The following is a 27,748-nucleotide window of genomic DNA, read 5'->3' on the forward strand; positions in this document are numbered from 1 at the left end:
TACAGATTGAACAACATCAGGGAGAGGCTACAACCCTGTCTTACTCCCTTCCCAACCACTGCTTCCCTTTCATGTCCCTCGACTCTTATAACTGCCATCTGGTTTCTGTACAAATTGTAAATAGCCTTTCGCTCCCTGTATTTTACCCCTGCCACCTTTAGAATTTGAAAGAGAGTATTCCAGTCAACATTGTCAAAAGCTTTCTCTAAGTCTACAAATGCTAGAAACGTAGGTTTGCCTTTCCTTAATCTTTCTTCTAAGATAAGTCGTAAGGTCAGTATTGCCTCACGTGTTCCAGTGTTTCTACGGAATCCAAACTGATCTTCCCCGAGGTTGGCTTCTACTAGTTTTTCCATTCGTCTGTAAAGAATTCGTGTTAGTATTTTGCAGCTGTGACTTATTAAGCTGATAGTTCGGTAATTTTCACATCTGTCAACACCTGCTTTCTTTGGGATTGGAATTATTATGTTCTTCTTGAAGTCTGAGGGTATTTCGCCTGTTTCATACATCTTGCTCACCAGATGGTAGAGTTTTGTCAGGACTGGCTCTCCCACGGCCGTCAGTAGTTCCAATGGAATATTGTCTACTCCGGGGGCCTTGTTTCGACAGGTCTTTCAGTGCTCTGTCAAACTCTTCACGCAGTATCATATCTCCCATTTCATCTTCATCTACATCCTCTTCCATTTCCATAATATTGCCTCAAGTACATCGCCCTTGTATAGACCTTCTATATACTCCTTCCACCTTTCTGCTTTCCCTTCTTTGCTTAGAACTGGGTTTCCATCTGAGCTCTTGATATTCATACAAGTCGTTCTCTTATCTCCAAAGGTCTCTTTAATTTTCCTGTAGGCGGTATCTATCTTACCCCTAGTGAGATAGGCCTCTACATCCTTACATTTGTCCTCTAGCCATCCCTGCTTAGCCATTTTGCACTTCCTGTCGATCTCATTTTTGAGACGTTTGTATTCCTTTTTGCCTGTTTCACTTACTGCATTTTTATATTTTCTCCTTTCATCAATTAAATTCAGTATTTCTTCTGTTACCCAAGGATTTCTACTAGCCCTCGTGTTTTTACCTACTTGATCCTCTGCTGCCTTCACTACTTCATCCCTCAAAGCTACCCATTCTTCTTCTACTGTATTTATTTCCCCCATTCCTGTCAATTGCTCCCTTATGCTCTCCCTGAATCTCTGTACAACCTCTGGTTCTTTTAGTTTATCCAGGTCCCATCTCCTTAAATTCCCACCTTTTTGCAGTTTCTTCAGTTTTAATCTACAAGTCATAACCAATAGATTGTGGTCAGAGTCCACATCTGCCCCTGGAAATGTCTTACAATTTAAAACCTGGTTCCTAAATCTCTGTCTTACCATTATATAATCTATCTGATACCTTTTAGTATCTCCAGGGTTCTTCCATGTATACAACCTTCTTTCATGATTCTTAAACCAAGTGTTAGTTATGATTATGTTGTGCTCTGTGCAAAATTCGACCAGGCGGCTTCCTCCTTCATTTCTGTCCCCCAATCCATATTCACCTACTATTTTTCCTTCTCTCCCTTTTCCTACACTCAAATTCCAGTCACCCATGACTATTAAATTTTCGTCTCCCTTCACAATCTGAATAATTTCTTTTATTTCATCATACATTTCTTCAATTTCTTCGTCATCTGCAGAGCTAGTTGGCATATAAACTTGTACTACTGTAGTAGGCGTGGGCTTCGTATCTATCTTGGCCACAATAATGCGTTCACTATACTGTTTGTAGTAGCTTACCCGCATTCCTATTTTCCTATTCATTATTAAACCTACTCCTGCATTACCCCTATTTGATTTTGTGTTTATAACCCTGTAGTCACCTGACCAGAAGTCTTGTTCCTCCTGCCACCGAACTTCACTAATTCCCACTATATCTAACTTCAACCTATCCATTTCCCTTTTTAAATTTTCTAACCTACCTGCCTGATTAAGGGATCTGACATTCCACGCTCCGATCCGTAGAACGCCAGTTTTCTTTCTCCTGATAATGACATCCTCTTGAGTAGTCCCCGCCCAGAGATCCAAATGGGGGACTATTTTACCTCCGGAATATTTTACCCAAGAGGACGCCATCATCATGTAATCATACAGTAAAGCTGCATGCCCTCGGGAAGAATTACGGCTGTAGTTTCCCCTTGCTTTCAGCCGTTCGCAGTACCAGCACAGCAAGGCTGTTTTGGTTATTGTTACAAGGCCAGATCAGTCAATCATCCAGACTGTTGCCCTTGTAACTACTGAAAAGGCTGCTGCCCCTCTTCAGGAACCACACGTTTGTCTGGCCTCTCAACAGATACCCCTCGGTTGTGGTTGCACCTACGGTACGGCTATCTGTATCGCTGAGGCACGCAAGCCTCCCCACCAACGGCAAGGTCCATGGTTCATGGGGGGGTTATGACATTCAACATATTATATATCACAAAGAAAATTACCTTAAGAACTAAATTAAACGCTCAGGGATTGATTGAAACTTGTAGTTCTTGAAAGAACATAATAAAATATAAATCATGACCTCTTTACAACCAGTAGAAAAGTAACACTGTACATGCCAAAGTAATAAGTTACCACATTCAATTGCTTTGTGGAACAGATACATATAACTTTTTTCTTTTATTTCTCATTTTGCTACAACTGTGTTTGCTTTTCAGAAAGAAAATTGTTACCATTTACTCTTATCTGTTCCTTCTGATGATAATTGTTACCACTGTGATTATGGTGCACTCTCCTGTTGTGATTATTACTGTGACAATTTTGCTTAGTAACACTTTCAAGATCTGTGTGTCTATTGTAGTTGTATTTATTTGTTTTCTCCAACTTTGACCAAAATATACTTAAAAATCCTCTCTCAGAGTCTGCATAAGTTTTGCCTGTTGTGTCATTCAAACAAGACACAGTCAGGGCAAAAGCACCGCAGGTGCAAAGATGCTAGCTGGTGTCAGTGCCACAGAGACTTGCCACTTACACCATGGGCAGCACTGAGGATGAGGATATAAACTTCACCTCAGCGAATTGCCGGCCGAGTACAGTCCACTAATGACCAGACAGCAGTGGACAGAAGCCTACTTGGAAGATAGAAGAGCAGCTCTCACTCACTTGGTTATAGACCATTGACCAGGGCTGACTTAGACAGGGAACATCATTTAATGAACTCTTAGAAGTGGACAGGCAGTTGTGAAAAGCATTTTCTATGTACTTAGAAGTTGACCTATGATTATTTGCACTTAGCCATTGAGGGCCTTTTTGTGTTACATTAATGCAGTGTTGCAGATTTCATTATTAAACAAGTTGCAAAGATAAGTAAACCTTTTTAATTCATTTGTCTGACTTTGTTACTAAATTTTTCGAGTGTTGTAGAACTTTCATTCTCCTGTCCTGTTACTTGACCTCAGGCATAGCTTGTGTAGTAGTGGCAGGGAGTAATTGTCTTAGTGGTGTACTGCACCAGAAGCCATTTCACGAACTCACAAACTCAGCCTACTGCAACAACAGTGGCAACTTGGCCTCCACAGCGGTAGCAATGAGACCTTCACAAAACTGGCAATGAGGGTTTACAGAACTGGTGACAAGGGTTTGGCAAACTGGTGACAAGGGGATACCACACCATCATCGTTAGTACACTTATTTGTCCAAGTTAATGCTTCACCTTCCAGAAGCTTTTCAACAAACTTGATTTTCATAGTATCTGTCATATTAGACACAAAATTATCTCTGCAATGCTGCAGAAAACCTGCAGGATGTAAATTACCTTCACTTGAAAAGTTTTTCACTGGAATGTTGCAAAACATGGTACCAACACTGTTAACACAATTTTGATTAACTACATCACCAGACAATTCTTCAAATTTTTTACACAAACAGAAACACTACTTTCGAGGGTGCTAATTTTGCTTTTACTTAATTTTGCATTTTCTGTGAGTTTGCTGTCTACTGTTTTCACCTGTTAACAAAACTGCATTCAACAAGTACCAGTTTGCTATCAACATTTGTTTTCAAAGTCCAAATTCGACTATTTACAGTTTTGTCAACAGTTTTCACTTCCTCATGCAAATTTTTGAAAGCAATTTTGTTTTTCTTCCTATCTTCAGTGATCTCATCTTTGACATTTTTAACTTCTTTGTTAAAGCTACGTTCAATTTCTTTCATTTATAACTCAACAGACTCTATTCATACATCTAATCTACCATTTTTTTGATTAATATTGTTTATTTGAGCAACAGGAGAGTTGTTCGATTGTATCAGTATTCAATAAGACTTTTAAATGACCAATTTCTGTTAACTGCTTCTTATTATAGAATAGAATATTTTTATTAGCCTTTCAGTATTTTTCATACAGTTGGCTTCGTCAAAGTTTACAGAGGGTTTTAGTTTCAGTACGATATTCAAATAGTTACAGAAAGGGGAGAAAAGGAACTACAGACCTTTTCTTCAGCATTATGTAAAACAATGTTTTATACAGAAATTAAATACACACATAAGAAAAGAATCACAGTAAATAACTAGCTTATATAATATCAAAACATTTTCTTCATAACTTAGCTAAAACATATATTTTGATGATTAGTTTCTAAGAATTCTTCAGTTGTATAGAATTTGTTGTTTTTTAGCCAGGTTTCCAATGTATTCTTATATTTATTTAGTGGTACTGTACGAGCTGAGCATGGTAACTTATTGAAAAATTTTATGCTTTAATACTTATAGTTATTATGGACTACAGCAAGTCTTGTGGAAGGCAAGTCCAGCAGGTGACTGTTTCTTGTACTGTGTGCATGCACATCACATCTCATGTTCAATTTTTTCAGATTTTCTCTGGCAGATATTAGACAGTTATATATGTACATGCTTGGCACTATCATTACGCCAAGAGATTTAAAATAATTTCTGCAGGACTCTCTGGGTGCTAACCCCTCCATGCACCTGATTGCTTTCTTCTGCCATCTGAAAATACATTCAGCCCTTGGGGAGTTACCCCAAATCAATATTCCATATTGCAGTTGGGAATGAAAAAAGCATAGTATGAGTGGAGTAGCAATTGTTTGCTCACACTGTTTCTTAATTTATACAATAAGAAAAGTACTCATGCTAGTTTACTACATAGATAATTGGTGTGTCCTTCCCATGAGAGCTTTTGGTCTATGATTAGCCCAAGTAATTTCACTGTTTTGTTTTCATTTTTAGTTACTTTGAGATTAAATATTATTTCTTCTGTTTTTGTTTGATTTATGCACAGCTGGTTAGTCTGACACCAGTAATTAGTCATTTGCATCATTTCACTATTTTTGTCCAGTACACTCTGTAAGTTCTCTCCTGTACTTATTAATGTCATATCGTCAGCATATAGTATGTTCTTACACGGTATGTAATTCGAGAAGTCATTAACATAGACAATGAACAGAAAAGGTCCAAGAACAGAGGCTTGGGGTATTCCTCTTTCTATAGGGAGTATTTCTGACCTCTGCCTATTTGCATATACAAGTTGAAACCAATTGCTTGGATAAGATCTGAAAAGTCGGAGTGTGTCATTTTCAATGCCATAGTATTTTAAATTTTTGATGAGTATGTCATATGACACCGAGTCAAAAGCTTTACTTAGGTCAATAAGTGTTCCAGACATTGATACCCTTTTTTCATACCCTTCATAAACATTGCTTACCAAAGCTTCTACTGCTTTTACAGTTGATAGGTGTGACCTGAAGCCAAACTGTTGTTCATTTAAAATTTTGTTGGTTTCAAAATACCTGTATATCTGCTTATGCACACAATTTTCTCCTAACTTGGATGTGATTGGTACTATTGAAATGGGTCTGTAGTTATTTGGGATGTTTCTTTCACCTTTTTTATACACAGGCAATGTAACTGTGAGCTTAAGACAGTCGGGGAATATTCCTTCATCAAGTACTCTGTTTGATAGTGAGAGAAGTGGCATTTCAATTTCTTTTGTTATACATTTAATGATGAGATTACCGAGTCCATAATGATCTTCTGTTTTGAAATACTTAATTTGTTTATTGTCTTATGAATATCATTTAATGTGATTCGGGTCCAAGTGAACTTCTCACTTCTTGTCTGTTTTGCACAAGTGAGCAATGCTTCTGCATCAGAGGCAGAATTGATGGGTGGGGTGGTGATGTTATTTACAAAATATTCATTGATAATATTGCAGTCAATAGGCATACTCGTTTCTTTATCGGTATTATTTATTTCCCTTTTAATGACAGTCCAGGCAGCTTTACATTGATTTTTAGAATTTAAAATATATTCATCAATTGCACAGCACTTAGCATTTTTTATTTCTAATCTGTAAAGGTTTCTCATTTTAGTGTAATTTTCCTTGTCCCTATCACTGTTATGAGATTTGTCTTTCATAATCATCAGTAGTATTCTGAGTTTGTTAAGTTGTGGGGTGTACCACTTGTTAGTATTTTGTTGCTTATGAGTAATATTACTCTGGTACCCTTTGGTTACCATGGGGCATGTCATTTCTACTATATGCTTGATCTCTCTCAGGAAAATGGAAAAACATTTATTAATAGTTTTCTTGTTATCCATTACATGAGTCCAATCCATTTCTTTTAACTGGTTTATCATTTTGTTTACGTTGGATTCACCTAGAATTCTATATGTCACTTCTCTCTCTGCAGAACTGAAGGCTAACTTTTCTATTTGAAGCCATAGCCCTGCATGATCTGATATTTCTAATTCTATTACATCACATTGTATGGAGTCTCTTTGTACATTGCTAATTGTGTTATCAAGGCATGCGGTCAGTCTAGTGGGTTTTTCATTGAGACAGTAATAGTTTAATGACTTCAGAGTGCTAATCATATGAATTACATTTTTTCTCTTTGCCCTTATCTCTATGTTAATATCACCTACAATTACAATTCTATGCTGTTTATATTTTGACAACAATATTAAAGTATTAATTTTTTCTATAAATACTATCTCATCAGAGCCTGGGATTCGATAGATTGAGACAGTTACAGTTTTCTGTTCACGCATTACCACACTAGCTACTTCTATTGTAGCTTCAAGGCATATTCTACTAAGGTCTATAACTGAGCAATGCAATTCAAGGTCACTTTTGACATATATTGAGACCCCACCGTGTGTAATACTTTTTCTGCAGTAGCTTGTAACCAACGAATATCCAAGAGGAACACACAAGTCTATTTCAGTGTCTTTCATCCAGTGTTCATTGATGCATAGAACACTGCAGTTGATTTTATCGAGCCAGTATTGTAATTCATTGATTTTACACCTAAGAGATTGTACATTTATATGAAGGAGGAGGAAACTGTCACTCCTACATAATGGTATTCTACTTTCACAGAACCTTCTGTATTCATTTATTTTCGCTACATGATCTAGGGTTTCACAATTATCTGAATGAATAGACTGCTGCAGTTTCCACTTAATGTGGTTTCTAACTTTCCTTCGTCTGTAATGTCGTTTTCTCTAAAAAAGGAGGTGTACAGTCATGCTCTGTGGGACTGTCTTTTAAGACAAGGCTGCTGCGTGCTCGTATTTCATTTACAACTTTGTTTATCTCCTGACACAAAAATGTTTTCCCATGGTAATTTAGATGCTCAACATGGTCAGTGTCCAAATTTCCTTCAAGTCTGCTAAGATCCACTGCATTACATTTAGCATAAATGGAACATAGTTGTTTGATTTTAATATTTGTTTTACGAATCTCGTTGTTAACATATGAATTATAGATCAAGTCATGTCTATGAGGTATCGTCACAACAATAGTGTTTTCCACCTTACTTACATCTAAAAAAAATTTTAAACCTGTTACACACTTTTTGGCTTCATTATGTGCTACATCATTTGCACCAGTCACAGAAACAACAAAGTCACTGTCCCTTGTTGTATTCTTGTGTTCTGAGATGCCTTCAACAATATTTTCTGCCCTCACACCAGGTTTTACGATGCCAGTTGCATGAAGATCCGTATTCACTTCCTGTAGAATATTTTCTAGCTTTCTTCTGTGGCTGTCCGCTAGAAAAATCACATTGTGTTTCGTTGTTCGCTGTTTCTGGCTGTTGGCCATGTTTCTGCAGCTCCTTACAATGTTTTTATCTTCACGTTGGGTGGCTTGTTCACTTTCAATGTTTATGGGGTTGCTGCTGCTTTCTGATAACACGCTGAACTTGTTTGTGCACATGAGATTAGGTTTATTCCACGTATTTCGTTGTGAGCAAGGCACTTTTTTAGTCACTTTGTTTGGCGTTACACGAGAAATAGTTTTTTAATTGTTTACACACTTTAGGCCACTGTTTTCACTTTGAAGGGCATTTGAGTTCGGCCTGTTTACGCAATTTTGACCATTACTTTCACTGGAATGCGTGTTTAAGTTGTTTATGCTCTTTTGGCGTTTACTGCTCGCAACCAATGTTTTTAACTCACGGTTTTCGTTCTCAAGTTTAGTAATATCTCAGTATATCAGCAACTAGCAGAAGACTTTTTAATCGTTCATTTAACTTTATGATTTCTCCTTTACTGTTATTACAAACACTATTTTTTACAACGTGGCTGTCACTTTTTGTCTCGTTTATATTACTCACTTCTGCACTCGACGCGCTTTCTCTTAAATATTGTACAGCTTCCCAATCCGTTGTAGTTCCTACCTCTTTCGTCAGCTGAACATGTAAGGCAGACTCACATGCTTCACAACAAAACTTAATTCGCTCTTTCGAATTTCTCACGAGACGTATTTCACTGTTGCTTAGACCAACACAATCACTGTGAAACTGTTTTCTACACCATAATCCACAGATCACGAATATTTCCGTGGTTTTTGTTAATTTATTGCACTTAAGACACGATTTACTCTTGTCACTAGCCGCCATCTTGACAGGGGGTAGAAGTGCAATATACTGACCAACGAGTTGATACTGACCATAACAAAATCAGCTGCTACTATTCAGGATGTGAAATATGATCAGGGTGTACACGACCCGGGAGATCCGGGAAAAACCCGGGAATTTTTTCATCCAGGAGAAAACCCAGAAATTTTCTTAGAATTCCAGGAATTTTTCATTGTGTGAGTTTTCATTTAAATTTTTGTAATTTTGACTGGTAATAATCGATACTCTAACAAAGGATATTACTGTATCGCGCTATTGCAGAATAATACTGCAACAATAAAATGTGAACGAGAAAAAAAAAGGAAAATAAAACATTAAGTGCAAAGGAAAAGTGCCATATACAACAAAACACAGTGCTCATACAAGTGTTTGCCAACAGCAAATCATTTAATTTTGCTGTATTTATACCAACACAATCACATAACATTCCTGTTGACTGCCTGAATTTTGTGAACTGGTCATTACTCATTTTTATTAACTAATGCTTACTATCACTGATCATTTTTATTAACTGATCCTTATTATCACTGCTAATTTTGATTAATGGTGACAGCATGATACTTATGTCATTATCATCATCTCGTTTTAATTCATCCCTTAGTTTTTGCTTTTACACAACTTCGTCACTAATATTTTCCTGTTCTTGTTTCACTACACTATTTAAGTCTCTCATATCTGTGTTATTTCCTATTGGTCCAGATTCTTCATTACTGTCATTGTTAATAATTACACAATGAAACACTTCACCAATAAATAAATAAATAAATAAAATATTTCCAGTACTTAACTTTGTTGTTGGATGTCATCGTTGTTAATTGTTCACCTCACTTTTTTACTTTTTCCATCTTTTTTTGCTTCTTGTTTGCAAAATCCTTTTATGCTGTTATGTTGCTGTTTGATAGCTGCGGTTCATATCTGGCTGATTGTTCACATAAAATTTTCACAACATCTTTCAATCTGCAAGATGCAAAATAGTCCAACACAGTATTCACATTTCACTTCCAGAAAATCATGGGCAACGCCATCATATTCTGACCATCCCCAGCCTCTTGTTGTCCAGTGTTGAACTTAGATATGTTTGGAGTAAGTTAGTAATTTTGGCAGTTGGTCACATTTTCACAGCACTTGCCACCATGAGATAGTGACACACTGCAGTGAGTGACATGGACAGTAGAATTTTAACTACCAGTTCTGTTAATAAAACAATACTCATATTTTTAGTTGCTCTTCTTCGTTGTACATTGATGGCTCCGTGTACTCCTCCTTTCTGTGATTCATCTTTCTATAATTGTGTCGAGGGTGATTGGGTTACTACTTCAATTACAATGTGAAATCTGAAGGACTTTCTGCAGGATTATACATCTATTTTCAGTCATTTCACTTCACAATACAAATCAATAAAACACACACAACTTGTTCATCCTCACACTTCCCACTCACGCAAGTTGCAACCAACTAAGGTTTTCCTCTAACAACCTGTAGCAAAGCCGTTACTATCATACATCGATCTATTTATGCAAAATAATATTTGGGGCATACATTTCATCAATAAAATACAATTAATTGTTTATCTTTTTGAGAAGTCCATAATCATCATTGTAATTATATTAAGTATTTGTAAACATTGACATTTAAACATTTTTGCATAGTTTTGTAGTAGTGGATTTTTGTTTTTTACCATTTCATCACGGTATCATTCAGTTCATTTGATCAAATATTGGGTAGTACATTTATCTCACTATAACCAGTTATGTTAGAAGGGACCCACACAACAGACTGTGCTACTCTCGATGAGAATCCCACAGAAACCCACATGACCCTAGCTACACTCATGCTTGCTGCACAATAAATCCTCTGATGGAAAAATTTTGAGAGAAAAATCTAATTATCCAAGAAGATAGCAGATGCAGCAAAACCATTACAAAAGAATTTGGTGAAAGCAAGCAAGACAGCTCCCAGATCTTTATAAAGAGTTCAAAGTACTGTAAAAATTTTCAGTTAGCTTTAGATGTTAGAACTGTAAAATAGTACACCTCAAAAAGTAAAAACATGAAGTACCCTATGATGAACAATTCAGTGAGTCACAATTAAAACCAGTAGAGTCGTGCAAATAATTTCTTATAACAGCTGGTAGGGATATGAAATGGATCGGCTGCATAGACTGTCATAGGTAAACCACATGACACACTTTGGTTCATTGGTAGAATATTAAGGAAATACAATGAGCCTACAAAGATGATTGCTAACACAGACACATTTGCCTTATTTTACAGTAATTCTCAACTATGTGTGATCCGCACTAAATAGAACTAACATGAGATATTGAACATTTGGAAATAAGGGGAGCATGAATGGTCACTGTTGTTTTCTTCATTCCCATTTTTCTTTTTAGCCATGGGAAATTGGCATGTAGATGCTGAAAGAACTGAGCTAGCAAATGCTTGAAGATGGACACAAACTATCCCATGAAAGGCACTTAGTAAGTTTCAGGACCTAGAAATATGCAACTGCCTACATGTAATACAGGGAATGAACTGGTTTGAGGTGCACAGAAACATGTAATAGAAAACAGTTGCACTTGCTTTAACACACACACAGTTGTGACGAGACTGATAATTGAATATCAGTTACTAAAAGCAGTTGTCTGGGTAGATGGAGGTGGGGATGGTCAGGGTAGGACACATGAGGCAAGGAGGTTGTAGCAGGGTTGTGACAGGCAGGTCTTTCACAAAATGACTCAGTGGCTGCACAATAAGATGAACGGAGATCAGAGGTAAGAGCATATAAGAAAGGGTAGAGAGGAAAAAAGGGAGAGAGAGAGAAGGGGCAGGAAGGCAAGGAATGGAAAGTGAGGTAGTGATGAAAAAGGATGGAGAGGAGTAGACAGGTGAGAGAAGCAAAGAGCTAAGGTGAGATAGTGGGAAACAGATTAGTGGAGGTTTAGGAGAGGGGGACTGCAAGAATGAAAGATATGCTAGACACACAATTTCCACCTATATAGTTAAGAGAAATTTCTGTTGGAAGGGATATCCAAATGGCACACAAAAAGTAGTTGTTAGTCATATTTGCAGATTTACAGGCTCACCACCATTTGGCAAGGGCCATTCTTTCAAGTAGACAGTTGGTTGTCTATTTTGTTATTATACCCACAGGGAATGTTGCACAGTAACTGCAACATAGCTGGTATGTCACAAGGCAGCTTTCACATGTCACCTGTCCTTTACAGTGATGGAAATGCCTCTGTCTTAACTGCAGTAGTAGAAGGTAGCAGGACACTTTCCATCTTGAGCAGACACTGAGTCATCAATCCTGGCCGATACTGATTCGCACTATACCAACAACTCATCCTTGCATCACGCATTATTCCCTACCCCTTCTCCAGGCTCTCAACCCAGGGAACTGTGCTCTCAACAATCAATAGTCAGTGCCACCATAGCTGTGATTGTGTATCTTTGGATCTCAGTGTAGTTCTGTATGTTGATGAGTGTACTTGCTACTAGAACTGGTGTCAGAGATATTGAAAGCTACTGAACACATTGTTATGTTATGTGAGCCTATGCACCACACATCAGACTGCAGTATGTGAGTCATTACCTTTCCTTTTTTTACATATTGAAACAAAAATTAAAATACCTAATTTCATACAACAGTTTTCAAAACTGTAGAAGAATAATGTGATGAAAACATTTTGGGATTACATGTTGTTTTCATGTTTCAAAAATGTACAATATCACCTTTCGTGTATAGATTGCATTGACATGTTACTTTTATTGACAAGTTGTTAAAAGTAGGCTTTTGACTTCATTTGCTCTTCTCGTGGTTCATACTGAAACAAATCATATTTTACACAGCGATACAGTCAGAATACCAGCAGTTTTTGTTATTCTCCTTGACAACTCTTGATAAAACTTACAAATGTTCAGGATGTAGCCATAATAAAAAATTTGCAGTGGAATGTAAAATGTCTCATTCCATGTTATTATGGTGTATCATACAAAATGATCCATGTAACATGAAACTAACCAACCAACCAACTTTCAGGTTGGTGACTGCTTTGCCATTACATAATTCTAAATTTCTTTAACAAGCACTACAGTAAAAATTAGCATTTACTTGGAGCCAAAAAGTAAAGTATTTACTTGGCAGAATATCCATGGCAGCTCAGATATGCATACTGGATCAAAACCCAAAGTTGAACCTTCACCCTGATACTATTCAGCATTTCTAGGATATCTGATTTCAGACATCAGTTCAGCAGCAATACATAACAGTCATAAGCATCCAACAGTAAGCACAGTTCTGCATTTTGTATCAAGCCCTTGGAAGTTAAGTACTATTTATCTAGTTTTTAACTGGATATAACAAAAAAATCTATTCACTAAATGGCGGCAGGAGACACACACACAAGTTAATTAAATGTGCATACTTTCAGAAGCAGTGGCTCCTTCTTCTAGTAGAAGGGCTGAAGGGGGAAGGGAGAGGGATGAAGAAAAAGAACTGGAAACTTTTAGAAACTAGGGAGAGTTACAAAAAAGTCACCCAGAACCCCAGGTCAGGGGATACTTACCAGACTTGCTTCTCATCCCTTGATCTGCGGTTCTGGATGACCAGTCCTTTCCCTTTATCCTTCCTTCTTCCCCTTCATCTCTTCAGCCAGTAGGAGGAGGCACTGTCTCCAAAAGCTTGTATATTTTGTCGACTACTGCGTGTGTTCTCCTACCACCACTTGGTGAATAGATTTTTTTTTGTCTATCCTTTTATATTATATTTTCACAAATTGATTATTTTTTGTTGATTTTTTTTTAGTCTATATTACACTGTTAATGCACATACAAACCTAGCTATAACTATATTCTCTGGGTACTGACACTACCACTGCCTTCACACTTAAATGATATTTAATGATGAAACAAACATCTTGATCTCTCCCCTTGACTATTGTGAGTAATATGTTAAAAGCCACACCTAAAATAAAAGTCTTACTGTCAGATATTGTTGTCATTTTTGATGGTGTTCTGTCTTGCAGCTGGAAAATCAAGTGACATTTTGCAGAAAGTTAATCTTGATATAGTAGATAACGAAAAGTGCAATAACTTATGGAAAAGTCTTGGCAAGATCACATCTCTGCCTCATGGAATTGCACCATCAATGTTATGTGCCGGGGTCACTGCAGGAGACAAAGACACTTGTCAGGTATGCTACTGTAATATGCTTTACTTCTGCATGTATGAAACTTCAAACCCAGGTATTCTATTATGTTTGCAGTGTGTAATAGATCTGTTAATGTAGTTAGGACTTCAATGAATAAAACTTGAATTCCAAGTGACAGTTTTCTTTGTAGAGCTCCCTCTCTCTCTCTCTCTCTCTCTCTCTCTCTCTCTCTCTCTCTCTCTCGCACACACACACACACACACACACACACACACACACACACACACACACACACACACATCTTTAGTATTTGGTTCAACGGCTGAACAACTGTCACAGATTATACATGAAAATATCTTGAAGAGACTAAAGGAAATGGTAACTATCTATCTAAACAGACATTGTACAAGGTTGCACTTCAGCTGTTGTTTACCAGTATTTATTTAATTACTCATGATGTCATGGTTGTGGTACACCACATCAAGAAAATTATTAATTAGAGGAAAATAAGAACCCTTACCATGCATCAGAAAACAGAAGTACAAACAAAATTTGATGCAAATACCAACCTCTGGTGCCAGATGTTCCTCTAGCCAATGAGATAGTGACTAATTAGGGGGAATAAAAATGCTCAGATATGAGGAGAGAAGTTTCCTGGAATACATTAAATTCGTTATTGACCATTAAAATTTTATCACCATGAAAACAACATCAAAAACATGTAAAGTGTACTACATACTTGGATATAAAGATTATTAGCATTTCGGTGCACGATAAAAATTGGTAGGAGTAATGCCATCCACATTTTGCGTATTATGAAAAATGTCACAGAAGGTTTCTCATTTTCAAATTGCATTTAAATGTTGATTGTTTCCGAAAACATCGTGTTATGCCTTGTGCAAGAAAGAGAAAAATATATCATGTGATGGAATTCAAATTCAACAGTACTGACTGTTGTCTGTCAAGACTGCAGAGTGTGACCGCTTGTTGGCGTTAGTCAGTCAGTCAGGCAGCAGTAGCCGACCGCGACAGATGCAGCAACTGATAAGTAAACCGCTTTTGTGACATTTATGAGTTCCTAACCAGGAGCGAATTTTATTATATCATCTGTGTGCTTTAATAGTTTAGTTTCTTGAGTTTCTGTGTGTAAATTTAAAGTATAATAGCCACAGTTCTCGCATTTTTGTTTGTGTCAGAAAGTAAACCAATTTTGTGATGTATTACAAGTCCCTTATCAGGGTAAAATTATTCAGTTTCACCTGAGTGCTTCAGTAGCTAGGTTCTTGAATATCTGCGTATTACTAGACACAGTTTGTGCGTTTTCGTCAAGGTCTACAGTAGAGTTGTGCAGCACGTGCTGATAGTCAGTTTATCTGCATAGTTTAGTTTTCCATGGTCTTTGGTATGGACAGGGAATGTGATAGTTGTATGTGGATGCGAGCCGAGTTTGTGACACTTTGCTCTCAGCTTCAGGCTGTGATGGCTTCAGTTACACAGCTTGAGGCTGCAGTGGGAGTTTGTGACACTTTGCTCTCAGCTTCAGGCTGTGATGGCTTCAGTTACACAGCTTGAGGCTGCAGTGGATGGGCACCACTGTTGTGGGCCAGCCTTGGGGATCAAACGGACATCCAGCGCATTAGAGTCCTCTGACTGGTCCTCACTGGTGGCCAACCCAGTTGCTGCTCAAACTGAGGCTGACCCCTCATGTTGGTCGAGTGGTAGGGCGCCCCGGGGCAAAGCAGGGGGTGAAATACTTCCCAGGCGGTGGCACATAAGGCCTCCCCAGTTTGTCTGACAAACAGGTTCCAGGTGCTGTCTGTGGCTGACACTGTCACTGGGCCGAATGCTGTCGCCTGCCCTGTTTCAGAGTAAACCACTCAGCCTGCAAGATCCGGGCAATTGTAGGGGGTGGGACTATTGGTAGTTGGGAGCTCCAACGTTAGGTGCATTATGGAGTCCCTTAGGGACTTGGCTTACAAGGAGGGTAAGGAAACCAATGTGCACTCCGTGTGCTTACTGGGTGGAGTCATTCCAGGTGTGGAAAGGGTCCTCCTGGATCCCATGAAGAGCACAGGTTGCAGCCAACTGCAGCTGATTACTCATGTTGGTACCGATGATGTGTGTCACTTTGGATCAGAAGAGATTCTCTCTGGTTTCGAGTGGCTAACAGAAGTGGTAAAGACTGCCAGTCTTGCTTGCAAGATGAAAGCAAAGCTGGTCATATGTGAAGTATGTTAACAGCAAGAAACAATCAATGCCAAAGCAGATTTACTAAACACAGCCTTCTGAAATGCCTTCACAAAAGAAGATGAAGTAAATATTCCAGAATTCGAATCGGGAACTGCTTCCAACATGAGTAACGTGGAAGTAAATATCCTCAGAGTAGTGAAGCAGCTCAAATCACTTAATAAAAGCAAGTCTTCTGGTCCAGACTGTATACCAATTAGGTTCGTTCGTTTCAGAGTATGCTGATGCATTAGCTCCATATTTAACAATCATATATAACCATTCACTCGACGAAAGATCCGTACCCAAAGACTGGAAATTTGCACAGGTCACACCAATATTCAAGAAAAGTAGTAGGAGTAATCCACTAAATTAAGGCCCATATAATTAATGTTGATATGCAGCAGGATTTTAGAACATATATTGTGTTCGAACATTATGAATTACCTCAAAGGAAACTGTCTATTGACACACAGTCAACGTGGGTTTAGAAAATGTCATTCATGTGAAACACAACTAGATCTTTATTCACATGAAGTGCTGAGTGCTATTGACAAGGGATTTCAGATCGATTCCGTATTCTTGGATTTCTGGAAGGCTTTTGACACTGTACCACACAAGTGGCTCATAGTAAAATTGCATGCTTATGGAATATCATCTCAGTTATGTGACTGGATTTGCGATTTCCTGTCAGAGGGCTCACAGTTCATAGTAACTGATGGAAAGTCATTGAGTAAAACAGAAGTGATTTCAGGTGTTCCACAAGGTAGTGTTATAGGCCCTTTGCTGTTCCTTATTTACATAAACGATTTGGAATACAATCTGAGCAGCCATATTTGGTTGTTTGCAGATGATGCTGCCGTTTTTCGACTAATAAAGTCATCAGGAGATCAAAACAAACTGCAAAACGATTTAGAAAAAATATCTGAATGGTGCGAAAACTGGCAGTTGACCCTAAATAACGAAAAGTGTGAGGTCATCCACATGAGTACTAAAAGGAACTCGTTTAACTTCGGTTACACGATAAGTCAGTCTAATCTAAAAGCCGTAAATTCAACTGAATACCTAGGTATTACAATTACAAACAACTTAAATTGGAAAGAACACATAGAAAATGTTGTGGGGAAGGCTAACCAAAGGCTGCGTTTTACGTTTTATTGGCAGGACACTTAGAAAATGTAACAGACCTACTAAGGAGACTGCCTACACTACACTTGTCTGTCCTCTTTTAGAATAGTGCTGCATGGTGTGGGATCCTTACCAAGTAGGACTGATGGAGTACATCGAAAAAGTTCAAAGAAAGGCAGCATGTTTTGTATTATCGCGAAATATGGGAAATAGTGTCACAGAAATGATACAGGATTTGGGCTAGAAATCATTAGAAGAAAGGCATTTTTCGTTGCGATGGAATCTTCTCACGAAATTTCAATCACTAACTTTCTCCTCCGAATGCGAAAATATTTTGTTGAGACTGGCCTATGTAGGGCGGAATGATCACCACGATAAAATAAGGGAAATCAGAGCTCGTACGGAAAGATGTAGGTGATCATTCTTTCCACGCACTATACGAGATTGGAATAATAGAGAATTGTGAAGGTGATTCGATGAACCCTCTGCCAGGCACTTCAATGTGATTTGCAGAGTATCCATGTAGATGTAGATGTAGTTTATTGATTCACTATATTGCACTGGTAAGGTTCCTGCAACTGTCATGCAAATATGAAATCATGGTTTCAGGTAGACCAAACTCCACACCCTGTACAACTAGCACCTGATAGGGCAGACATATTGTTCACTAAGGGATGAAGGAGCCCACAGTAATGTCACCTACCTTGAATCAGGAAATGGGCTTGTTCACAGCAACCAATACATATCTACACAGACAGAGCAGCAATGATGGCTGGTGCATCATAGACTGTCAGCATGGTGACCATTGTTGCAGCTTTTCTTAACACAACAGCAGAGGGGCAGACTGATAGTCAGTGATGTTGCCTATGACAACACCGGATAAAGGCGTGGCACAAGGATGCATCCATGCATGGAGGCTCTGATAAGAATGAATATTACCAGATAGCATTTGTCATTGTCATACACACCTTGAATCAGGAAATGGGCTTGTTCACAGCAACCAATACATATCTACACAGACAGAGCAGCAATGATGGCTGGTGCATCATAGACTGTCAGCATGGTGACCATTGTTGCAGCTTTTCTTAACACAACAGCAGAGGGGCAGACTGATAGTCAGTGATGTTGCCTATGACAACACCGGATAAAGGCGTGGCACAAGGATGCATCCATGCATGGAGGCTCTGATAAGAATGAATATTACCAGATAGCATTTGTCATTGTCATACACACTGATCAGCTAGAAGATTATGACCACCTACCTAGTAGTTGGTACATCCACCTTTGGCACAGACAACAGTGGTGATAAATCCTAATATGGAAGCGATGGGAAACATGATCGTCATAGTGCTGTTTGTGGTCTGCAACCAGTGTATCATACTCCTTGGCCAACATGGTGCCTTACATGAGCTCCACTGGACCCGTGGACGCCCACATGATTATTACTCAGAGCAGCTTGTCCCCATTCCACATTACAGTTGCCAAGGAGCTGTTCCCCTGAAAGATGACAAATTTGTCCCCTCCAAATACCATCATGAAGAAGGTATTGGGATTCAGGAGGCCATGCAGTGCTTTGCCACTGTGCCAACATTCACTGCCAATGGTCATGTGCCCATTTCAGTCACAGTTGCCGATGTCATGGCGTTAACATTGGTGCATTCACAGGTGATCGGTTGCAGAGGCCCATTGTTAGAAATGTTAGGTACACTGCGTGTTCAGCCACATCTGTACTCTGCCGAGCATTATAGTCTGATGTTAGATCCTTTACTGTTTGCCACCTGCCCTATTTTACCAGTCTGCCCAGCCTATGACATCCGAAATCTGTCGTGAGGGGTGGCCGCCCAACCCTGTGACACCTAGACACGGTTTCACCTTTGTTTCACCATGTACTGAATACACTCACCACAGCAGTCCTTGAAAAATGCACAAGCCATGCAGTTTCTGAAATGCTATTGGCAAGCCTCTAAGCCACCACAATCTGCCCTCAGTCAAACTGATGCTAAATGTGTGGTGTCACCGCCAGACACCACACTTGCTAGGTTGTTGTTGTTGTGGTCTTCAGTCCTGAGACTGGTTTGATGCAGCCCTCCATGCTACTCTATCCTGTGCAAGCCTTTTCATCTCCCAGTACCTACTGCAACCCACATCCTTCTGAATCTGCTTAGTGTATTCATCTCTTGGTCTCCCTCTACGATTTTTACCCTCCACGCTGCCCTCCAATACTAAATTGGTGATCCCTTGATGCCTCAGAACATGTCCTACCAACCGATCCCTTCTTCTGGTCAAGTTGTGCCACAAACTTCTCTTCTCCCCAATCCTATTCAATACTTCCTCATTAGTTATGTGATCTACCCATCTAATCTTCAGCATTCTTCTGTAGCACCACATTTCGAAAGCTTCTATTCTCTTCTTGTCCAAACTATTTATCGTCCATGTTTCACTTCCATACATGGCTACACTCCATACAAATACTTTCAGAAATGACTTCCTGACACTTAAATCAATACTGGATGTTAACAAATTTCTCTTCTTCAGAAACGCTTTCCTTGCCATTGCCAGCCTACGTTTTATATCCTCTCTACTTCGACCATCATCAGTTATTTTGCTCCCCAAATAGCAAAACTCCTTTACTACTTTAAGTGCCTCATTTCCTAATCTAATTCCCTCGGCATCACCCGACTTAATTAGACTACATTCCATTATCCTTGTTTTGCTTTTGTGGATGTTCATCTTATATCCTCCTTTCAAGACACTGTCCATTCCATTAAACTGCTCTTCCAAGTCCTTTGCTGTCTCTGACAGAATTACAATGTCATCGGCGAACCTCAAAGTTTTTATTTCTTCTCCATGAATTTTAATACCTACTCTGAATTTTTCTTTTGTTTCCTTTACTGCTTGCTCAATATACAGATTGAACAACATCGGGGAGAGGCTACAACCCTGTCTTACTCCCTTCCCAACCACTGCTTCCCTTTCATGTCCCTCGACTCTTATAACTGCCATCTGGTTTCTGTACAAATTGTAAATAGCCTTTCGCTCCCTGTATTTTACCCCTGCCACCTTTAGAATTTGAAAGAGAGTATTCCAGTCAACATTGTCAAAAGCTTTCTCTAAGTCTACAAATGCTAGAAACGTAGGTTTGCCTTTCCTTAATCTTTCTTCTAAGATAAGTCGTAAGGTCAGTATCGCCTCACGTGTTCCAGTGTTTCTACGGAATCCAAACTGATCTTCCCCGAGGTTGGCTTCTACTAGTTTTTCCATTCGTCTGTAAAGAATTCGTGTTAGTATTTTGCAGCTGTGACTTATTAAGCTGACAGTTTGGTAATTTTCACATCTGTCAACACCTGCTTTCTTTAGGACTGGAATTATCATATTCTTCTTGAAGTCTGAGGGTATTTCGCCTGTTTCATACATCTTGCTCACAAGATGGTAGAGTTTTGTCAGGACTGGCTCTCCCACGGCCGTCAGTAGTTCCAATGGAATATTGTCTACTCCGGGGGCCTTGTTTCGACTCAGGTCTTTCAGTGCTCTGTCAAATTCTTCACGCAGTATCATATCTCCCATTTCATCTTTATCTACATCCTCTTCCATTTCCATAATATTGTCCTCAAGTACATCGCCCTTGTATAGACCCTCTATATACTCCTTCCACCTTTCTGCTTTCCCTTCTTTGCTTAGAACTGGGTTTCCATCTGAGCTCTTGATATTCATACAAGTCGTTCTCTTATCTCCAAAGGTCTCTTTAATTTTCCTGTAGGCGGTATCTATCTTACCCCTAGTGAGATAGGCCTCTACATCCTTACATTTGTCCTCTAGCCATCCCTGCTTAGCCATTTTGCACTTCCTGTCGATCTCATTTTTGAGACGTTTGTATTCCTTTTTGCCTGTTTCACTTACTGCATTTTTATATTTTCTCCTTTCATCAATTAAATTCAGTATTTCTTCTGTTACCCAAGGATTTCTACTAGCCCTCGTGTTTTTACCTACTTGATCCTCTGCTGCCTTCACTACTTCATCCCTCAAAGCTACCCATTCTTCTTCTACTGTATTTATTTCCCCCATTCCTGTCAATTGCTCCCTTATGCTCTCCCTGAATCTCTGTACAACCTCTGGTTCTTTTAGTTTATCCAGGTCCCATCTCCTTAAATTCCCACCTTTTTGCAGTTTCTTCAGTTTTAATCTACAGGTCATAACCAATAGATTGTGGTCAGAGTCCACATCTGCCCCTGGAAATGTCTTACAATTTAAAACCTGGTTCCTAAATCTCTGTCTTACCATTATATAATCTATCTGATACCTTTTAGTATCTCCAGGGTTCTTCCATGTATACAACCTTCTTTCATGATTCTTAAACCAAGTGTTAGTTATGATTATGTTGTGCTCTGTGCAAAATTCGACCAGGCGGCTTCCTCTTTCATTTCTGTCCCCCAATCCATATTCACCTACTATGTTTCCTTCTCTCCCTTTTCCTACACTCGAATTCCAGTCACCCATGACTATTAAATTTTCGTCTCCCTTCACAATCTGAATAATTTCTTTTATTTCATCATACATTTCTTCAATTTCTTCGTAATCTGCAGAGCTAGTTGGCATATAAACTTGTACTACTGTAGTAGGCGTGGGCTTCGTATCTATCTTGGCCACAATAATGCGTTCACTATGCTGTTTGTAGTAGCTTACCCGCATTCCTATTTTCCTATTCATTATTAAACCTACTCCTGCATTACCCCTATTTGATTTTGTGTTTATAACCCTGTAGTCACCTGACCAGAAGTCTTGTTCCTCCTGCCACCGAACTTCACTAATTCCCACTATATCTAACTTCAACCTATCCATTTCCCTTTTTAAATTTTCTAACCTACCTGCCCGATTAAGGGATCTGACATTCCACGCTCCGATCCGTAGAACGCCAGTTTTGTTTCTCCTGATAACGACATCCTCTTGAGTAGTCCCCGCCCGGAGATCCGAATGGGGGACTATTTTACCTCCGGAATATTTTACCCAAGAGGACGCCATCATCATGTAATCATACAGTAAAGCTGCATGCCCTCGGGAAAAATTATGGCTGTAGTTTCCCCTTGCTTTCAGCCGTTCGCAGTACCAGTACAGCAAGGCTGTTTTGGTTATTGTTACAAGGCCAGATCAGTCAATCATCCAGACTGTTGCCCTTGCAACTACTGGAAAGGCTGCTGCCCCTCTTCAGGAACCACACGTTTGTCTGGCCTCTCAACAGATACCCCTCCGTTGTGGTTGCACCTACGGTACGGCTATCTGTATCGCTGAGGCACGCAAGCCTCCCCACCAACGGCAAGGTCCATGGTTCATTGGGGGGAGGTGGTAGCCTTTAAATCGGCCGCGGTCCATTAGTATACGCCGGACCCGCGTGTCGCCACTGTCAGTGATAGCAGACCGAGCGCCATCACACGGCAGGTCTAGTGAGGTGTCCTAGCATTCGCCCCAGTTGTACAGCCGACGTTAATAGCAATGGTTCACTGACAAATACGCTCTCATTTCCTGAGACGATAGTTAGCATAGCCTTCAGCTACGTCATTTGCTACGACCTAGCAAGGCGCCATTACCAGTATATATTCAGTGTAATAATGTCTAAACAAGAGTGATGTTCTCCAATTGTGGATTAAAGTTAAGTATTCCAAGAACTATGTTCTTTTCTTTATAGGATAATTACTTTACCTTGTTCCAGACCTCACGCCAATCTGCGTGAGCTTAACGCGTGCCTTTTGGCTACCTCCGAGTGGCTTGGCTGTCTTGCCACCACGCCACTACAAAATGCACCAGGTGTGTGTGTCTGACTAGCAGCATTCTTCACCAGGTGATGCTGTTATCACCTGGATGGGTTTAGGTGGTCAGTGGTCATAATGTTCTGGCTGATCACTGTAGACACAGCACCTGGTTTGAGTGTATGGAGTGTCATTGGGTACATAAAACACAATAATTTGGGTGAAAATAAGTTTTAAAAGTGCATCAAACATGGTCATCAGATGCTTGTATAGACCCTGCCTCAGCAATAGTAATGGCAAGACAGTTGAGGGGAAACTTGGAGAATATTTCCTGAAAATTTCCTGGTGATGTTACAGATTTAGGTGCAGATTTTAACTTAGCAGCTAAAGATTGGGAGACTAATCTGACTCAGACATTTGGTAGGGAAAGGTTATAAGAGCCCTATCTGAAGATCACCTTGAGCAGTTAATCAGAGAACTAACTTGTGAAGATAGCATCTTAGACTGGCTGGTGACAAACGGGCCTGAACTCTTTGACTCAATTAATGTAGAACAGGTAATTAAAAATCATATGGTGATCGCTGCATGATGGAATACGGCTGTAAATAGTAATACAGAGAAAGACAGGAAGATCTATCTGTTCAGCAAGTGTGACAAGATACAGATTTCAGATTACCGGACAGTTCATCATGAAAATTTCATGTCGAGCACTGACAATGCTGAACATCAATAGACAAAGTTTGAGATCATCGTACAACACACTTTAGAAAATGTACTGAGCAGAATTGTGAGGGATGGTTTGACAGCCATGTTAGGAAGCTGCTGCAACAGCAGAGAGAGCTTCATTGCAAATTTTATACGTAACCAAAACCTCACACACAAATAAAAACTTAATGAAATCAAAATTAGTATGAGGAGGGCCATGCATGAACTGTTCAATGAATAAAGGAGTAAAACTCTATCTACCAGTTTGATAGAAAAACCTGAAAATTTCTGGTCTTAACATTAAATCAGGAAACAGATTGGAGTCATTACCTCAGATACACTCTGACCATTATGGTGCTGAAACAGAAAATGACGTAGGAAAGGCTAAAATACTAAACATCCTTTTCCAAAACTGTTTCACAGTGGAAAATCACTTTATGCACTCATTCTGTAACACAGAGCTTTTTTCCCTTTTCATACCATATGCAGTTATGCCTTGTTTAATCATTTCTGCTGAGAAAGATGTTTGTCAGTTACTGTCACACACTCATGCTTAGCTGCTGGTTTTGCTATTTGTTTGTTTAATTTATAAATACAGAGGTTTTTGCTTGGAAGTCATATATGTATGGAATTCTACACAATATTAATTTTGTCTGAACTCTGTTTTTTATTACCTTATTAACAACTTTTCAAACCAGGTATGGTTCCTCTTCATTGTAGCTGTCATTTGTTCCATCAATCACTACTCCATTGTTAGTTCTACTGTAATACTGGGTCTTTTCATTAACATTTTCTGTAAATTAATAATTGGTTCCTTTTACCAACTTGCTGACTCAGATAGTACTGTTGCTGAACACTTCAAAAGAAGTGAGAGTGTTAAATCAAATATGTACCCCACTCACACAATTATAGCTGGTAGTGATTTCAATCTGTCCTCAATGGCGAAAATACATATTTATGATTGGTGGTAGGTGTAAAAAATTATCCAAAACCATACTAAATGCTTTTTCAGAAAATTATGTTGAATATTAACTTCAGGTGCTCATCTAGGCTTTAAATTGTTATGATGAAATACTTGCCCTGTTTGAATAAGTAATCCTGAGCAAATAGGGAGCATCGTGATGGATATAGGGATTAGCAATCACAAGGGCTTGATGTCTTGCTAAGACACAACTGAAATTCCTTCCAATCTGACTACATAAGCATAGACCAAATGTGGCTTAAATTCAGAGAAATAGTATCAGTAGCAATTGAGCGATATAAACAAAATAAATTAATAAAAGATGGCACTGATTCCCCATGGTACACAAAACAGCTCACAATGATGTTGCAAAAGCAATGGAAAAAAAGGCATGCCAAATTTATAAGAATGCAAAAGTGCTAAGATCTGTTAAGCTTTACAGAAGCTCAAAATTTATCATGAACTTCAATGCAAGATCCTTTCAATAATTTCCATAGTGAAACTCCATCTCAAAATCTGACAGGAAACCCAAAGAGATTCTGGTCATGTGTAAATTACAACAGCAGCAAGACACTATCAATACCCTCACTACACAAGAGCTACAGTGATCTTATGACGGTGCCACTAAAGGAGAGTTACTAAATAGTTTTTCAGAAATCTCTTCACCAAAGAAGATGAAGTAAGTACTCCAGAATTTGAATCAAAAACAACTTCCAGCATGAGTAACTTAGAAGTTGATACCCTTCGTGTAGTGAAGCAGCTTAAATCACTTAATAAAGGCAAGCTCTCTGATCCTGATTGTATACTAGTCAGGTTCTTTTAGAGTATGCTGATACGGCAGCTCCGTACTAAGCAATGATGTGCAGCAGCTCACCAATTGAAAGATCTGGTCCTAAAGACTGGAAAGGTGCACAAGTCACACCAATGCCCATGAAAGGAAATAAGAGTGACCCGCTGGATTACAGACCGATACCACTAATGCTGATCTGCAGTAGGATTTTGAAACATATACTGTGTTCAAGCACTATGAATTGCCTTGAAGAAAATGATTTATTAACAAATAGCAAACATGGATTCAGAAAATACTAGCCTTTTATTCCCACAAAGTAATGAATAATAATAATAATAATAATAATAATAATATTTATTCAACATCGAATAATCAAATACAGTCTGTAGAAATAATACAGTTTCAGGACATCATACAGATTATTCTTCTGAATATGTTAGTTTATAAATTACAAACTGAAGATTTGTTTGTATTAATAAATTTTACACTCGATGCATTTTACATTTGGTAGTATACAATCACAATATTACAAATATTGTTGTTATCAACATTATATTAGTTGTAGGTTACTTAAAACTATGAGCTTGACATATTATGAAGCGCTTTTCATACAGATATAATGCTTGTCTAATGAATAAAAAGGGTTTTCAATTAGAATTCTTGTTAGCTGCTCTTTTAATTTGTTAGTAGGAAGGGTTGTGAGACTTTTTGGTAGGGCATTGGCTAGCTTCAGCCCAGCATGAAGTGCATTTTTTTTTTTCATATAAAGCTGTTCTGTGGCTATTTACATTGTATCTGAACTTTTGCCTTGTATCACACTGGTGCATGTCACAGTTGAAATTTGGAGTTATTGTTTTCACAAGCAATATAACTTTCAATGTGTATACACCTATAATGGTAAGAACACCTAATTTTGGGAGACAATATGAGCTGCTTTCTTAGACTGTTTGCATATGATGGTGTCATTACCATCTATAATGGTCACCAGGTGATCAGAACCAACTGCAGAATGATATCTGAGATGTGCATACAGTGCAAAAAGTGGCAATTGACTCTAAATAATGAAATGTCATTCACATGAGTACTAAAAGGATTCCATTACATTTCAGTCACACAAATCTAAATACTCCATGATTATAATTCTGAATAACTTAAATTGAAATGATCACACAAATAACGTTGTGAAGAAAGCAAACCAAAAACTGTGATTCATTGGCAGGTCTACGCCAGACTTTAATTACCCTACACTTGTCCACCACCTTCTGGAGTACTGCCATGCGTTGTGGATCCACATCAGTTTGGACTGATGGAGGATATTGAAAAAGTCCAAAGAAGAGCAGCTAATTTTGTATTATCACAAAAAATGGAGAGAGTGTCATGGAAATGATATGCAAATTGGGGTGAAGATCATTAAAACAAAGTCATCTGTTGTTGCAGCAGGATCTCCTCATGAAATTTCAGTCACCAACTTACTCCTCAGTGTGTGAAATTCCTTTGTTGGCACCCACCTGTAGAGCAAGAAATGGTCATCATAATTAAATAAGACAAATCAGAGCTCATGTGGAATGATGTAAATGTTAATTTTTCCCATATGCTGTTTGAGAGTGGAATGATAGTGAAATAGCTTGAAAGTGGTTTGACAAACCCTCTGCTAGGCCTGTAACTGTGAATTGCAGAATAATCAAGTAGATATAGATATACAAGTAGATGTACCCACTGAAAAGTTTGGTCACAAGTTACCAAGAGATGGGCATGCCACTATTTGTCAGCTACTAAGATTGATAATGTGTGACATAAAGTTGAAACAGCGTGGAATGACAAAGCTGTATCTGTCATCTAAATTGAATTTGACTCTTTTTCTATTCAGGTTGCAGCCACTGTTTCTACCAGATGTGGCAGGTCTGTATACTAAATTTTATACACTCTGTACCCTCAAATCACCTACAAATTCAATCATATATTCACACTACTATACTGTACATGCACAGTAAGTAAAATATCAATATTTCCTGCCCTTCCTGGTGTTGTAATTTTAATGGCCAACAGTGTTCATTTTTTTCCTTAAAGTTCTGTAATTGTAATACAGTGCAGTATTTTTTTAACAATAATAAACCATGCTTCATATGAGTTGCCTTTTCTGTTCA

General features: G+C 38.6%; 1 protein-coding gene across 1 annotated transcript in view; it reads left to right on the forward strand.

The window, feature by feature from the left end:
- The window catches only part of LOC124775134 (serine protease snake-like), a 284,183-nt gene that overhangs the window by 243,241 nt on the left and 13,194 nt on the right, over nt 1-27,748 (forward strand). The window contains exon 9 of the mRNA XM_047249974.1: nt 13,932-14,098. Within this exon, the coding sequence (XP_047105930.1) occupies nt 13,932-14,098 (167 nt within the window). The remainder of the gene's footprint in view (nt 1-13,931; nt 14,099-27,748) is intronic.

This window comes from Schistocerca piceifrons, chromosome 2, assembly GCF_021461385.2.
Source record: "Schistocerca piceifrons isolate TAMUIC-IGC-003096 chromosome 2, iqSchPice1.1, whole genome shotgun sequence".
Taxonomy (NCBI): domain Eukaryota; kingdom Metazoa; phylum Arthropoda; class Insecta; order Orthoptera; family Acrididae; genus Schistocerca; species Schistocerca piceifrons.